Below are 17,500 nucleotides of genomic sequence, written 5' to 3' on the forward strand. Positions count from 1 at the left end.
TTGCGCGGAGCGGAGGGACTCGCTTGCCACAGGGTCACGCGCCGTGGCGGCAATCTCGTGTCGGTTCACTTGCTTTTCTCGCTGCCCTCTCCTCTTTTCCCAGGGGGGAGACTGCCTCTGCAAAATGGTTTCCCTGCCTAATGAGGGAGAGGTCCAAAGAGTCTTCCTGTCTGCGTGTTGTTGTTTTCTCAAATGGCAAATTACGTGGCCCAGTTTCGACTCTGACCTCTTCACAGGGATTGCAGCAGGCTTTCTGTTGTCCTGTCTCATCCTTTTAAATGAAAGATGTGAGAGATGGGTTCGCTTCACACTTGGCCACCTCACCATGTCATTTAAATGTACAATTTTTCTGCATCTCTTTATTGCTTCAAAAACAAGTTTGAACTTGGGGCATGTATGTGTGTGTCAGGAAAACAGACAGGTTTGAAAGCAGCCCTGATGCACCAGAGGGGATTCGCTGGGTGCCTATAGAGGGAGATTATATACAAATGGTGTTATTGGGGAGACTCGAGCTCCTAAAGGATTTGGCGAAGCTGGGTCAATGAGCCGGTTCTTTCCCCTCCAAAGCACCATCATTCTTGCTCGTCTCCTATACTTGGCTCTGTGAAGGCAGAATATGGCCCACCTGCTCGTTCTTGTCCAGCTTTCTCTTTAAACCAGAACCAGAAAGTAATAACAAATTGAAAGTTGGTGTGAGAAGCTTTTATATTAATTTTGAAAGCAGGAACTAGATTCTGAAAATGGTACCAGGAGCACTGATTTTAAATTACTCTGTTCAGAGACGTGGGATGTTTTCTGGGCAAATGTTCTTTCTAAGCGGTAGGGAGAAGAACCATCTTCTGTTCCTCAAGTGGCAGGATCCTGCTCTATGACCAGCCATACTTTTGCTTCAGAGAATATTACTCATTACTTACCTGATGTTGCACAGTCCTTAAATCTGCAGTAAACATGAGCTCTTAGACTTTAAAAACATCTAGTTTGTTTTTAAGAGTAAAGCTTTCTAGATATTCTTGTTCTTACTGTTTTCTTTCTGTCTGGCTTGTTTGAGGGATGCTTTTTGTTCAAGTTGTTATCCATTTTACAGCAGTGAACTGCTCATAAAGGTGACCTTTATGCTATCACTGGTTATTTGCAGACAGAGCCCAGCCAAAATCGGAGCTCTATCAGGAGACAACCCCTCAAATTCTGGTCTCAAGGCTATCTTGATTTCAAAAGTGATGGGGGGAGCCAGGGGTGGGATAAGCAAATTTGTCCAATGTCTTGTGCTCGGGACATGTGCCAACTTCCATCATAAAGCATGTGTTTCCTCATTTCCAGCCTTATCGCCTGATCCTAGCTTCAGCCAACTTTTCTGTACCTCTGCAAGACACCTTTACTTTGGTCTGGGATGTAGACAGAGTGAGAGCTGGCTGACTGCAGAGAGTTTACAGGAAAATATAGCAGGAGAGGCTTGAAGGACCTGGCATCCAGTCTGGGAGCACAGCTGGAAAGAGCCCGGGTTCAGCAGCAGGAGGAGCTGAAGTACCCAAGTGCGGAGGCATCCGTGGCCTGGGAGGTAACAGGAAAAGGGAAGAGCTGAATAGATAAAACCACTTCAAAATTGTCACTGATTAAGCAGCTATGTCCTCCTTTTCTGGCCAGAATAGACAGGGCTTTTGACTTTTCTGGTCTCATTGTGAAGGCAGGTTAGTGTAGTGACAGCTGGAGGGAGGGTAAGTATTTGGGGTGTTTTTTTCCGTGCTTGTTTTGCCCCTGAGTAACTTTGTTGGACTAATCGCTGCACTTGTCTCAGCTCTGCTCTAATAGTTTTGCCAACTCAGAGGGAGGCTGTGAAGTTTAATCAATTAACTCTGTGTAAATCAGTTTGAAACACGTAGGTGCAGAGTATCAGAGAGGAGGTACGACTTTTAAAATAAATAATGCAATATCATTTTCTTGTCACCTGGGAGGCATTTTCGGTAGTGCAGGCTTCCCTAGGTGACACTAAAGTTGACTCATTGATGGTCCAGTTCTGTGGGTCTACCACACATCTGGGTTTCCCCAGATGTGCTTCCTTCCAGAAACCGTGAGTGGAATCTGAGACACTGCCTGTTTGGCTGGGATTTCCATCAGGGTGGTCAGAGGAACAGCCTGCCAAGTACCCGGGGAGTCTGGAGAGGTGGCCTCAGAGCATGCACATAGCGGGTCTCTGGTGCACGCGTAGACGATAGGAGGCACGGGAGACGTGCCAGACCTGCTGAGCACATGCTGTGGGAATGACCTGGGCATGTCCAGGAAATCCAAAGCATTCCTAATGTGACGGACTGTCTTGCAGGAGCACGACGCAAGCAGCCATCCCGGGCTCCGTGCTGTTCCATTTGGAGAGAGGCTTGTGGTGGTGGCGGCAGAGCTGGGTTGGGGGAGGTAGGAAGCAAACTGCAGTCATCGAGCCTGTGTCGAGGTGCTGCAGATCAGCGCTATGCCCTAAACCGGCTGCAAACATCTTGGCTTCTCTGTCTAGCGTGATGCTCTAAAGTCATGCTGGATCTCATCCAGAAAGTACCCAGGTCCTGTTAGCTGGAGACCAACGTACACCTCTTCTGAGATGAGCACAGAGTGCTTTTGCAGCTGCGCAGCCATCCAGAAAGGGGGTGCACAAGGCCGTTTGCTAGGGGCCACCTGTTTTGGAAGGTCAGAGTTGATGCACTGCAATGTGTTCTAGTAATACTGAGCTGCAGGCGCTGTTTTTTCTCAGGACTCTCTGGAATCCGGGCTGGTTTGGGTACCTTCCAACAGTCCTTTGAACTGTCAAGTCAGTGGCTAAAAGGGTGGGGGTTACGTATGCTACAGAACTTGGGTAGGAAGGCCCCCAACACTGAGTGACTCCCTAAAATACTGGCCTGGTTAAAAAAATGAAAAGAATCCAAATTTGACTTGAAAACTGAGTGATAACAACTGTCTTTTGTGTTCAGCCTTGAAGCTTTGAAGAGAAGGGGATGCTTTGTTTTTAAAAGAAATTGTAACGCGGATAATAAACTTTGTCTGTTGTTTTTGTGTGAACTAACATCAAATATCTCTTCCTCCTCTGAGGAAGGAGCTGGGGAGGGAGGGAAAATCCTTGGTCCTAAAGCAGCGAGTACATCACATCAAACATGACTATGTTAAATACTAAAACGTTCAAAGTACAACCGAGATAGATAAAGGCTTTGATGGGAAGTGGATATTTCCCAGGGACATTACAAGCAATAATCCAGATGTTATGGTGTAGTGCAACGAGTGTCCATGGATAGATGGGGAGCTCAAGCCAAGCAGCGCCTGCTGTAGGCCTTAGCCCTCCACTCCCATGCTGTTACGCCATATGGAAGCAATCTCCAGGCCCCTTTAATAGCCAGCTTTGGATTCCATTTTCACAGGGCTCATAGAGCTAAGTGGAGCTGTTTTATGGACAAGTTAGATAGAAGCCTTTCCAAGATAAACATCCAATTTGAAATTAGGACATACCAAGCTGCAAAATTATTTTAGGGCATATTTCATGGAAGCACTGCCATTTTTCTAAGGCGATTGCCAGACTGTAGAATGCCCTTTGATCCCTTGTGGACATTACTCCCTTTTTTATAAAAAGGATTTTGAAATAGTTGCAGTGTTTAGGGAGGAATATATCTGCCGGGACTTTGAAGTATGTCCATGGGAACAGTCGTGCTTTAGGTTTTTGGCCTAAAAGACGAACTTCAAAAAAAAAAAAAAAAAAAAAAAAAAAAAAGAAATTACATTGCAGCTGGATTTATGAATCAAAATCTCGTTTTCTTTTTAAAGGTAGGAATTTTTAACCAGTGTGCCAGGAAAGCCAAACGGGGTGTTTAAATAGAAGTATATTAATATGCTTGTGGGATTCAAAGAGTTGGGTATTTTAACCAGTAAAAAGCAAGTAAAAAATTTGTGAGCTCACCACCCATGATTTAAGAATTTTGTTGCTGGGTAATTGATCCATAAAAAGTAATCTTCAGACATCAGGTGCTTTTGCAATCGTTTTATTTAGCGACAACCATTTCTTAACTTGCTTTTAAAGCTAACACGTCCTGTTTTAAAGCAACTTGTGAAATCTTCTCCTCCGTCTTGCTCCCACCTGTATATGACATGATTGAAGCTCTGAAGCGTGGCGAGTTAAAAGTTGCTTCACGGGAATAAAATATGGCAGGATTTTTACTGCGAGAGGAAAAGCATAGCCTTGAGTTTTAATGTTTCCAGCTCACTCCCGCCAAATAAAGGCCTATTTAATCATCCTCTGTCCAGTAAAATATTGCCAGTTAGCAAACCGTTAGTGCAGCCGTGCTATGTAGGATGAAGCTGCGAAGGTAACAAATGTGGCTACCAGGTAACCATAACTCCGGATAAAGAGCCCGGTGGTGTCAGTGTTTTTTCAGCAGGCATCACTATTTTTGATTCGTGGGCTCTGTTTCTGGAAGCAGGAGCTCCAAAGGCAGCGGGCGAAGAGCTAGTGTGGGCGACAGGCGGTTGAGTGATTGAGGTGGTGGGAGATGCGCGTGCAGCCTTTCACCTGACCATAGACTTTATGATCGTGGGCTGTCTCCCCAGAAAGGACAGACCCACGTTTTATGGATGTAGCTGGAGACATTTAAGAGTTTACTTTAGTTTCCCCCTCTTGCACCTCTCCTCCGCAGCACTCTCCTGTGTCTTTCACTGAGCCAAGGTGACAGATTGCTTTCAAAGCTCGAGGTCTGCTCTTACCGAAGCTCAGCCAGGTTAGCTGAAGTTGACTTCTCTGGTGGTGTAAGCTAACCCTGCTGATTTTGCTCGGATGCTGAGCACCATCCCTTCACGGGGCCAGCCGTAGTACAGAACAGGCAGAAAATCCGTAGCATCCTACTGCCCTCCATTCGCTGCTTCCTCCTAGGTGATCATGGTACCTCGCTCACTTCTGGTGCTTTCATATCACAGTCTGAGCATAAAAAATGTGAGTTTGGGTGCATGAATGTTTCGTGTCGCTGATTTGCTTTTCAGTCAAGTTTCATGCGGAGCATGCGACTCTCCGACTCTTTGCGCAAGAATCAGTTGTGGAACGGGCTGGTCACCATCACACTCTTGGAGGGGAAGAACATCCCCGGAGGGGGCTTGGCAGAGATTTTTATTCTCCTCAAACTGGGAGATCAAAGATACAAGAGTAAGGTAAGTATTAAGGATTTCCTTAAGTCTGCTGAAGCCAATAAGGTGTTTGGTGTTTCTTTTACTGGTGTTGCTATCTCAGATGGAACTATTCTTGAATCTCTTTTATATAAGTGAGATCAAAACCAGGAGAACAGATCAGGGACATGAACATTTTACTAATATGTTTTACATGCCAGTATAGAAATAGGAAGTTAGGAATATTGTGTGTATCTGGTTTTGTGCATTTAATATACTCATTGTATTGATGGATGTTTGACATTAATATGAAATGAAATAAAGCTACATGCATCACACGTGTTTTGTTCTATGCCAATACAGAAGTTAGGTTTGCAATGTTAGGTATGCTGGAAAAGCAGACCTGAAATGGTTCCCAGTGCAGGGGAATTATTATAATAATTTTTTTAAAGCACCTTTCTTGAAAAATGTTACATATAGCAGAATCTGCCCCCCAACACAGAATATTCCATGGTTTTGATTTGAATTTTTATTCTTCTAGGCTGTGTTTACTTGTATGTAGTACTGTTTCATGGGAATCTAAGAAATGAAGGGGGTTCCCAAAGATATACATTTCATCTTCAAAGTCTAATAAGGAGAGAGGCTATAATTAAAGTAATATTCTGTTGAGAAAGCAAGAGCTCTGCATGTCATGAACTGGAAGTACAGAGGCAGGAGGAGGAGGAAACAAACCCCCTCCTGTACAAAATGTACAGAGCGAGTTCACAGAACATGACGTTCAGATGTAGGCGCATCTGAAACCTGCACTCTGTCCCCCGCATTGGACCACAAACCGAGGTCACGATATAATGTTTTTATTTAGAAAAGTAGCTTTGAAAAATAACAAATGGGTTAGTTATTTTAGAATAAATATACATTATTCCAGTCAAGATCCCTTTTTATGTTTCTCTTTAATGGTCCGTAGCCTGTGTCACGAATCCGCAGTGCTGCGCTGTTTGCGGTCACAGAAAATGAAAAAGTTTAAAATGAGAAGTCAAGTACAATGTTGCCTGCAGTGACTTAATTGCTTAGTATTTGTGTCTGGGGTCCAGCAAAAGTTGGGGACCGCTGCTTTTACACCCTAATAAGAGTTCAGCTTGGCAGTACTTCATGTTCTTTCCTGGAGTTTATTCCACTTATAAAGTACGATCTCTCATGGTCCAGAAAAGCAGACACGGTGGGAGAAAACTCAGTCATGGTCCAGCTAATCCTGTCTCCTGTTCTCTCAGTGGCCATGCTGATATTGATGGTGGGTGGTGTAGTGTGATATGAATTGCATGTGATTTAAGTCTCAATCCGGTGAATACTCAGAGTAACCTGAACACAAGAACAATCTCACCGAACTCAGAGGAACAATTTACAGACACCAAATTAATTGGATGTTAATAATTTCAAGGCTGCTCCTTCTTTTCCTGTATCTTAACACAGAAGGGTGAAAAATACTGGTTTGGGTTCCTGATTTCATTCAAACCTCTTTTCAAGTGATTGTCCTCAAAAGGTTTATTCTTGATTTCTTCCAGTGAGTGATGGTGATGTTGAATGATGGGCACAGTCCACTGAAAGTGGGTCTGGTGCATCCACCTTGCATTTCAGAATTTCTCCGGCTGTTCAATTCATGTCACACTTGCACATTTGTCGTTACTGGGAGAGAGGGAAGAGAGTTTTTAAGGAAAATGAGGCTCTGCATGATGGGCTGGGGAGCTTCGGGTGGAATGACCTTGGTACTTGATGCCTTAACATCTAGTCTTGTTCTTGTAGAATTGATATGTGCTTTACTGTGGAAATAAGTACCATTTAAGAAAAGTAAATACTATAACTGCATGTTTTCTAGACACTGTGTAAGAGTGCAAATCCTCAGTGGAGGGAACAGTTTGATTTTCACTACTTCTCTGACAGGAAGGATATGTTGGACATTGAGGTCTGGAGAAAGGATAACAAAAAGCATGAGGAGCTTTTAGGAACGTAAGTTTTTTTTGGGGGGGGGATGTTAAGTATAAAAGATAATGTGATTTTTACATATATATTTTTTTAATTGATCAATTTATTTTCATTACCTGTATCATACTGTGTGTTTCTCTCTTTATTCTGGTCATGTCCAGATGCCTCTGTTAAGGGTATGTTTATTAAAACCTGTTACTGGGTAATTGATTAACCACGACCTGAACACAGAGACACCCAAGCTGACTCTGTATGTACTGACTGTAAAATCCAAAATACTGCAGGAACTCAGCAGCAGCCGTTGCTGGGGGAGCTGGCGGCAGCAAGGAGGCAGGACTTCTCTGCATTTGCGTGGTTATGTTGCTCCAGACCCCTCGTGCTCTGCAGGGCTGGTTTGTGGCTTCAGGCTGGTGCCACCACGGGGACCTTTGTGCTCCTTTTGTGTGGCACTGCTGTCCCTTTTCTCTGTTTGCACCTCAGTGGTGTGTCCTTGTAGCCTTGTTTACGTATGGGTCCTGTTACCTGGGTTTGCTTCAGCTGGGTAATCTCTTCCCCATAGCCACAGAGGACTGATCCTGTGGGTTTGGTGCCCCATGCTATTGCACAAGCTCATGTTGCTTAAAGAATCATTTTCAGGGGCAGCCTCACAGGTGATTTACCTGTCTCCTGACTGATATCAGATTTTGTCCTACTACATTATTCCGTTATAGCTTCAAATTCTCAAGTAATGATTTTATGCCACATTAGCAGATGAGACTTTAATTTCTTAACAGGAATAGAATATGGTTCCTACTCTTATATCCTGCTCTTTCCCTTCCACTCTAACTCCTTATTTTGTGCAGCATTAGTACACTCTTTGTTTCCTAGTAGTAACCATATTTTTCCTCCTGTTGCCTCCTCCCTTCTTTTGGCTTGCAGTGTTGTCCTCTAGACCTGTCTCCCCAAGCTGCATCTGAACGCTTGGCTGCATGCAGCAGCTCCAAGAACCATTTAATTTACCGGAGCCCCTCTTTGGTCTGTCCATGCTTATCTGCTTGCAGGATCAGCACCACAACCTCTGAATTCTTAGGGGCAGGGACCCTCTCTGCAGTTGTTTGCCATTCTCACCTGGCAAGGGTTTCACAACTTGCTGACTAAGTAACAGTAACTCGTAAGAACATTCTCTTACTTTAAGCATTCAAATAGTTTGAAGCTATTCACTGAGAAGAACAATGCCCTTTTTGGCTCTGCAAATGTTTGTGGTTTTGCAGAGCAGGAAATGTTTTCTGGCTGAATGCTATTGCTCATCACATGGAGAAGTGGCTGAAGATGAATCTGTTCCTTCCATTCTCACAGTTACTTGTATTACTTCTGATATTCTGTTTAGAGTTCAGAAATGTAGCAGTCTTTGCGGCTTGCCTCTGTTCGGTCTCCCTGATGCTGGAGCAATTCTTCTTTAGGTTTTTCCCCTTCTTTTTTTTTTTTCTACTGGTTTCTGGCAGGTGGTGTTCAATGTGGCAAAAAAGTATCAGCAAAATGCTTATTCTGTTATTAAAGATTTCATCACTGGGAAAGCTTGTGTGTGTTAGATTTACCTTAAAATTATTTTTGCTGTCTGTGTGGAGAGAAAATATTACAGTTGTTGCCTTAAGCACAGCAAATTCACTGTAGCATCAAAACAGGAAAAAAATATACTAGATTTTAAAGAGCAATTGCAAGAATAGCTAAACACCAAATGTGTAATAACAAGCCTTGTTTGTACGGTGTAGAAACTTTTGACACCTAATAAATAATATTTTATGAAGGGTTCAAGTGCAGTCTAATCTGGAAAAGGATTCTGTAGACAAAACAGCATTATGAGGTGCCATGTTTATTGTCCCCATGACTTCCAAGTTGAGTTTTGAGATTTCTGGATTTCACAACATCATTGTAAGAAAGATATTTTTAGTAAAATATTTGCGGGTTCTAGTCGGTCATTACATACAGCATTACAACCCAGCTGCCTTCAAATAATTTGCATGGTTTTAAGGAAAAGGCAAAATTTTCTGGATCTTAATTCTGTGGTCAGTTTGTGGGTACAGTTAGGATTCCTTATGCTCCCTTAAGGCCATGTAGGTTGAACTGTGTTGGTTAGATCTTTAAATATATATATATACACACGCACAATATTTAAATGAAGTTGAGGAGATGCACAAAGTGGAGTCATGTCTGATAATCCAGACTACTAAACTTTTGTGGAATAAAGACTTCTGTTAATTCCTTTAGACCCAGGATTTCAGGTAGGATGGATGCCTTTAACGCCTGGAACATGGCTCTTCTCCCAGGCATAATTTGGTTTCAAGGTAAAGTATTGTTCTTGAAATAGGACCTGAAATGTCTGTGGAGACTATGGAACATGTAGAATAAGAACTGTGTTGGACCTCCGGTACTGACCATCAACACCTGGGGCCTTTGCTTCTCAATTAGTGAAGAAACATTTGGTGCAATTTCATGTCACCCTTCTCCTATTGTGAAATGAACCCTCCCTGTCAGTGCACATCGCAAGCTGAATTATTACATTCAGCCTGCCTGCCTTCTCCTTAGATTTTCTACTGGATCCAGTTTCTCTTCATCGCTTAAAATACTGCAGCGTAGAGTGGTTCAGCTGCCAGGGTCCAGCACTGAGGGGTGGCTGTGTTTTGGTGCTGGATGAAATAATCCCTCTATTTAGTCTGCACAGAACTGTTAGTAACATTTATTGAGTGCTTTTTGTGTCCTTTGGGATAAGAGGCATGCTATAAACAGGAGATGATGTTAAGGTATATTAATAAACAAAGGTGTTAACATGTGCAGAATTTGTCCAGGCAGAGTTAAATTGTTTATGCCGAGTTGTTAGCGAGTGTTCCTGCAGTAAGGGATATGATTTGAAAAAGAGATGCTGCAAAACGTTGGAGGTTTTTTCTTCACATATTTACCTCAAGAAGGAGGTTTTAAAAAAACTGCTAGACTTAAGACCGTGAGCTATGAGATTGGAGTGCATCCAATGTCTTTATGATGAATGCCTCCAGGAAACAGTGTCTTTGCAACAAGAAACACTCCTTATTTTAAAGGCCGTGCTGTTGGGATGGAGCAGTAAAATCTACTGTGGCTGTGTCCAAACCTCTCATTTAAATTTCACCAAGCTATAGGAAAAATCAGACAACCAAAACTTATCTGTAGAATAAGTCAGAATAAGACCTTATTAATTGTCTCCCTGACACCAGTGGCATTTGAAATTCCTTTCCAAATATTAATCATAGGTGCATCTTACTGTAAGCTGTGATAACGATTCTGACCTCTTTTGTGAAGGGCTTTCAAGAATTCTGCAGGGGAAGAAAATGGTAATGTTTTGTGTATTTTTCCATATGTATTTATATATATTTAAGGATACTTACTCTTTGTAATTTGATGAACTGTGGACGGAGCAATAAAATACAACTCCATAATTACTGGTAAGAGGCGAAGCCCAGCACCTTTTAGTGAAATTTTAACATTTGATTCCCTGATAAAGTTAAACAAATAATTTAACCCCAAATTTACTGTGTAGTGTTCTCAAGTAATATTTCTCTGCAAAATTAATAAAAAACGGAAAAAAAAAAAAAAAAGAAAAAGTTTGGCAGCTGAAGATGAGGGCTGTAAGTCAAAAGAACAGCCTTAAATGCAAACTAAAGCTGTGGTGTAATCCTCTGTGGGACTAGAGGTCAATATAGAGGTATAGACCTAAATATTGATCAGGAGGAGGAAGGAAAGCATTTAATTAATTGTGGTTAAAAAAAAGTGATACATTTGTGTGCACAATGCACTCAACTTACAGAACTGTATCCCCTACAGATCTTGTATATAGCCATGTGTGTGAAACACTATACCTGAATTTAATATGTAATGTAGCAAAAGATGACAACAAGCAGAGCTATCCCATTCTGAGACAGGATTACTGTGTTGAGAATTTAACTCAGGAGATCATTTGCATCACCTAAAATACAAATAATCTGAGAGTTTTGCCCTTTGCATTCAGATCAGGCAACTTTTGAGCAAAAAGTGGATTGCTTCCTTAGTTTTATACTGTGCCCATCGCCATAGTCTCTTACCACTTTCCTGTGAAATAGTTATCTGTAATAAGGTCTTGCAGATAGAAAGCTGAGAAAGAAGGAAAGGAAGTTTCTGTTTCAGGAGGATGGGAGAAGTGGTTTGGAAATCATTAGACTCGTTTTAATAGTGTAGAAGTGTTTGTGGGGAAACTGCTGAATTTATGTAGTAAATTGAATGTCTAATTGTTTTACCAAGCTGCATGCTTTGCAGTCTGATCAATTATGTTGTGTAACCTAAATGAAACAGATTGTCTTTTTTTTTTTTCTTAAGCCTTTTGCCATTTGCAAGTGCAAATGTGGATTTTCTTTGCAGTTCCTCAAAAGAAAATACAGAGGCATACCATCACCTTGAGTGAACACAGATGTTTTAAGGAAGTTAGTTTGCACGGAAATCAGACATGATTTGAGGAAGAAATGCTTATGCTCCACCTCCTGCTGTTTTCCCCTCCACATGTGCATCCCTCCTACCCCCATACCCTTATACTCAATCTTTTCTTTGACCTTTGGCTAATCAAAGTCTTTTAATAACAGAAACAACTCCAATTTGCCAAAACAAGCTAGAATTATATTTAACTTTGCCTTTGAGATACGAGCGATTTCTGAGGTCATCTATCGGTGGGACATGCACCGTTTTCTGAACAAGTTGTCTTTTCTTTCTTACCCCATGGAAAGTTCTTAACATAAAAAAGCAAATGCTGCTTTTCCCAGTTGAGTGGGTGGTGTATGAAATGCTGATGTGGGAGATGTGGCCTGTATTGCCAGATGAACCACAGACCAGCTGGCTGGCCCTGAGTTTTCCCCTCTCCTTGCTTCAGTTTCTTCATTTGTTAAAAAAAAAAAAATCTAAAAAAACCCCAACAAGATAATGATACATTCCCCCTTTTGCACTGATACCTAAAGTATCACTAAAACAGCTACAGTCTGAGAAGCGGCTGTGTTAATGCAGCCAAGGTGATGTTGACCTCCAAGGTGGAAGTGATAAGGTTGTCTTCTCAAATGCTTGCCTTTTTTGTGGTTGTTTTGTTTTCCTTTCTGTGTTATCTTCTCTTTTTATATCTTTCTGAAGAGTCTAGGCGTAGCAATGAGCTTCAAATGCAACCTCTCACACTTGGAAATTGTGTTGAGAGGCAGCCTACATGCCGAACAGTGTTGGTACTCTTCTTGGTTTATTTTCTTTTTCTTTCAAAGCACTTGAAAGCAGTTAATAAGAGTAAACTTGCAACCTGTTGTATGTTCAGTGCGGTGAATAGCAAAGAGCACACTTAAGGCAAAGTCATCCCCGTTGATTCTGGTGAGAAGCAGCTTACACAAAGAGCTGTGTTTTAATACACGGAGCTACTGGATGACTTAGAAACTCGTCAGAGCAATGACTTTTACTTCATAACATACTTTGGTTTTTCAGGCTGAAATGTTTTGGGATTTTTTTTTTTCACCCCCCCTTAACATTTGCAGAAAATAGGCTGTTAAGAAGCGGAAAGCATGCAATTTATAGCAGATGGGTATAAACCGCTCCAGCTCTACTACTGGAATGGGATCAATCAGGAACACTACATGCACCATTTACCCAGAAGAAACCCACCTGGGGGAACCCTGTGGAATTTTAGCCTATTAAGACAACACCTTAACAAGTTTAGTTTAAATAAAAACTTGTCGGCAGGCATTAAGCGGAGCGAAAGCTCTCGCTCTCCATCATCCGCTCGCCGTCCCTTTGAGAAACGTGACTCCCCTTGCACTGTGGCAACAAAGCTGCTCCTTCCTTAATTTTTTTTCCCTTTCCTTTTTCATCTGTAACTTTTGTTCAGCCTGTTCTTAAAAGCCAAGCCCCACAGAGGTTCAAAAAAGTTCCACTCCATTTACTGGACTTCTAAATAGAAGGCATTTAGCCGAGCCAAGTGATTAGGCTTTCTGTTGCATTTAACCGCTCCCTTCAAGTATAACTGGCTGTCTAGTGATCTCTCTCTGCTTTAGCCTGTACTCATCTTTTATTATTGTCTCTTTATGAATGTTTCTCTTTTTTCCCCCTCCTTATTTTTATTTTCTGGGGAAGTATAAGTTAATGATACATATTATGTGCAGGGGTTGGGGGGGAACTTTTAAGACAATCCTTCCCTTTGGGAAATATAACAGTACACTGAAAATGTAGCTCTAGTAAGGCTTGTAAAAGAGATTGGGGCATACAGTATAATGTAGCATAAAATGGAGTATGTGACTTGAAAGAAACTAATCCATTTTAGGCTAATGTTTTAAATTTTGTGTTTGCCCCTTTTCTTTTCCCCCAGGTGAAGTAAAATTGTGTTTCAAATCTATCAGAAAGCACTAGGGGATTTTTAGAGGGGAAGTGAGGCAGGCCAGAGTTAAGTTTTCCTACTGTACTTGCAGCCCAAACCTTTTACCTCTGCTTACCAGTAGTGAACCAGCAAGCAAAACTGACAGTAAGTGCAATAGAAACTGCCTAATTGGTTTCCCACGTTTAATTTTGAGATGCCATTTTTTTTGCATTCTTTCCATCCTAAACAAGCAGTACGTTTTGGTGCCTGCTTGCTACTGAAATAATTATAAATGTTGCTTTATTTTATTTTTTTTTTTCCAGCCCCTTTTTCTTATTAACCCTTGGCAATGTCGTTCTAGGTGGCAAGTGGATATTACCGCCCTGCCAATGAAGCAGACCAATTGCTTAGAGCTGCCTCTGGAAAAACACCCAGGGTCCCTGCTAATGTTGATTGCTGTTGCCCCGTGTACGGGAGTGTCTATCTCTGATCTATGTGTCTGCCCTTTGGGAGACCCCAGTGAAAGGCAACAGATTTCACAGCGCTACGTGAGTTTGCATTTTTTTTTAATTTCCTTTTTCTCCTTTTTATTTTTTGTTTTGAAAGTAGTCAAAATTGCAGGGAAAAAAAAAATTGTCTGGTCATAATAACATGTCTCCTACCAGAGAAAACTATTACATGGAATAGTTGTTATGTTTAGAATGACAAGGAGATTGGCAGGGCAGAGAGACCCGAGCAATTTTGCTGCTTGTATTTGTGGGGTTTTAAACTAATACTTTTCTTTGCAAACTTGAATTGTATTAAGATTATAATGGGGAATGAGAGACACTGAATATCATGGAGAGATCATAGTATACTTACCTTTCTTTCCTCCTTTGGGGAGGATATGTTCTGGACGTTCAACTGTTGGAAGATAAAGCCTTATGATGGCTTCCAAGCCTCAATCCTCAAAAGCTGGGCAAGAAGGAATAAACATATATCTCTCTAAGATGGGGTGCGAGACTGAGGCATGAGGAATTTGAACAACACAAGCCAAAGCGACTTTTGAGGAGAGATTCCTCACTCCTGATCGAGTGTGCTGCCCTCCCAACCCATACTGCTTCTCCAGGTCTACCTATGTCCCATTTTCTGTTTCAATTGGCACGCGATACTTGCATAAACATGCAGGGCTCCTTCCAATCTCCACCATAACATTAACGTGTAACTTATGCGAATGGAGAATTTCCTTAGGAGCAGGTAGCGTGTGATGTCGTGAACCTCAGGGTCATGACGCAGTGAGACTGGGATAGTGGAGATGTATTTATGGGTGTATCAGCTGCTGAACTGAAACACTGCAGAAATAGTGATGGATATAAAAATGTAAGTCACTTAGTTCAGTAATTTCTGTTTCTTACTGAATTACAAATGAAATATATCTTTATGCTTTTCTTCTTGCAGTGTATAAAGAATTCCTTTCGGGACATAAAGGACATTGGCTTCTTACAAGTCAAAGTTTTAAAGGCGGTGGACCTGTTGGCAGCAGATTTTGCAGGTATTTTATTTCTGTTTTCCAGCATATGATGCTATAATGTATTGAGTGCTACTTAGACTTTGTGCAGTACTGTCATTTGATCAAGGAAAAGTAAATCTTCCCATCATTTCTCCAGTGGTGAAACCTGTCTCAGGGAACTGAGATACCAAATGGGTTTGACTCCCAAAAAGTCAAAGGTGAGGTCCTCACCTTTGCAGGAAGGTCCAGTGGATGGAGATCTGATTTCCCTTGTAGATCTGAGTGGCACAACCAATAATTTAGCACTTAGCATGGTGTGCTGTTGCATTTTCCAACAGTAATATGAAAAATAAGAGCTGATATGAAGTGATAGTGCCTGCAAAGCAGCCTTTTCCATCTTATATCAGGTGCCTTGTGAGTTCGTGAACAAGACTGAAAGATTTTGGGGGCATCTGACACCGTGCTGAGTGTGTGGGTTTGGGTGGTGCTGCAGGCTGTCACCCGAAAAAGAAAGCTTGCCAGCAATGGGGATGAGAGTGTGACGGTTTCTCTTACAGCTTGTTTGAGGCTTCAATTTGGGATGATCTTTTTGGCTCTCTTACTCCAAGAAAAGGATGGATTTTCCACTGAGCTGTACCTCAAATTGTGCTTGGTCCTGACAGCAATGGACATTAACATCTTTAAAAATACAACTTTATATTGTTTCTCCAGGGAAAGTCTAGGGAATTGATACTTCTCTGTGGCGACTGCCTGGATATTATTATTTTTATCATCTTCTCCAGGATTCTGGAGACCTTTTAATTCCACTCTGTATCTTGCAGCAGCTCATGATTCACAGACACAGCATTGTGTGTTGTATATTTGCTGACACAGTCACTTTTTAAGGTAACTTGTTGATAAAGGCAGGAAAGACGCTAGAGAGAAAACACTCTTGCCCCATTCTTTGGTATTCATGCAGACATTGTAACATGAGAGAACGTTGCTCCTAAAATAAGGACCAAAGGAGAAAGCCCAAGGTTAATCATGATATTTCAGTTTCAATTCACTGCGTAACCCTATAGTGGAAAAAACAATGTTAGTGCAGACAGTAGTACTTTAAAGAGCTGAAGAACTTAATTTGAAAACAAACAAAAAACCTGCCAATAATGAAACGTAGCTTGTACAGAAATGCATTTCTAAATTGACTTAATGAATACATGTATATGGAAATAGGAGTGTAACTGCACCTTACTAACAGATTTAGTAAGAACTGTACCACAGCAAAGCAGAACCTTTGGCAACGGCAAGGGTAGGGCTATCTAGAAATATGTGGGGTTTTAATATAGACAGCGTCCAGGGAAAGAGCTGAGCCCAGGTTATCTACCCTTTGGAAAGCTTCACTGATGCTAACACAGTTGCATCAGTGATGGATTTGGCCCCCTTTCCCTCAATACTGGAGCAGGAGCATGTGGGTGGATAATGAACATTGGAACAGAGATACGCAGGTTCTTGATTCTGCAATTCAAAGACTTTTCATACAGAGTATGTGACACACATTCCTTGTGCATAGCACAGAATGAAATTCTGCTTAAGTAAAAGGTTACTCAGTCTGTCATTATATTCAAAATAACCCAGGCTTTGAGCCTGATTCATGAAGCAAATGACAAATTGTTTTTCAATGGCAGCGCTGAAAATATCCTGGTATTATGCTGTAATAGACCCACCAAATTGCAAAAGGATGCAGCCATTTTAGGTAAAAATAGCATAATTTCTGATCGTGAAATGAGAGACATAAAGATTAATTATCTGTTCTGAGCCATTCATAAATGATTAGTGCAGCAATTATGGGCTTCCATAATAGAGGCCTCCTAGAGCAGTGCCATATTTCCTGCATTGCCAGGGAGACTGCTCAGATTTATTGTTATCGATAAAAGTAAATTCAAAGTCTAGCTAAAAATCAGACAAAGGGAAAAATCACAGAGACAATAAGAGGTACAAAGATTTCCAAGGGTTAATAGAGGAGCAGTATGAGCAGGTAGCGTTCCCTCCCTGTCCTGTCCCACAGCAGTCACAAGTCTTGGGTGGGTGAACTTCTGCAGGTCAGTCAACTCATGACAAGTGTAATGCCATCTTATACCTTATTACTTATTCCCATAATAAAGATTGAATTTTGGTGCGATTTGGGTTTCTGTTGTCTGTTGATTATATGTCGGCATTATAGATTTTAATTGCAAATTTTTAGCCTACTATAATAATAGCTATTAGAAGACAACATAGTATCTGCTGTGGTTTTGAACAGTGTTTTGAAAATCTTTATCTTACCATTTGACATAAATTTTAGGCTGGTTTCCACACGGTTATTTCAAATAGGTAGAAGCTCTTCAGCCACAGCTAGCCCAGTTTGAGCCTCCCATACTTTTATATTCCTAGATAATAGTTTTGTTGATGTGAAAATGACTTTTTCTGCTTTGTTGGATGTTTTCTGTGTACGCGTGAGAGTTCTTCTCAAACACTGCATTTGCTCACTGACCAAAAAGTAGCATTCAGAATACCAAATTATACAGTGGGATTGTTTTTGGCATATA

The 17,500-nt window shown here is 41.4% G+C and overlaps 1 protein-coding gene across 4 annotated transcripts in view; it reads left to right on the top strand.

The window, feature by feature from the left end:
- MCTP2 (multiple C2 and transmembrane domain containing 2) overlaps positions 1-17,500 on the top strand; it is a 103,326-nt gene that overhangs the window by 26,068 nt on the left and 59,758 nt on the right. For all 4 annotated transcript variants that reach the window (XM_068409974.1, XM_068409971.1, XM_068409972.1 and 1 more), the window contains exons 8-11: positions 4,999-5,163; positions 6,989-7,119; positions 13,809-13,995; positions 14,885-14,978. In XM_068409974.1, coding sequence (XP_068266075.1) covers positions 4,999-5,163; positions 6,989-7,119; positions 13,809-13,995; positions 14,885-14,978 — 577 coding nt within the window. The remainder of the gene's footprint in view (positions 1-4,998; positions 5,164-6,988; positions 7,120-13,808; positions 13,996-14,884; positions 14,979-17,500) is intronic.

This window comes from Nyctibius grandis, chromosome 11 (genome assembly GCF_013368605.1).
Source record: "Nyctibius grandis isolate bNycGra1 chromosome 11, bNycGra1.pri, whole genome shotgun sequence".
Taxonomy (NCBI): Eukaryota; Metazoa; Chordata; class Aves; order Nyctibiiformes; family Nyctibiidae; genus Nyctibius; species Nyctibius grandis.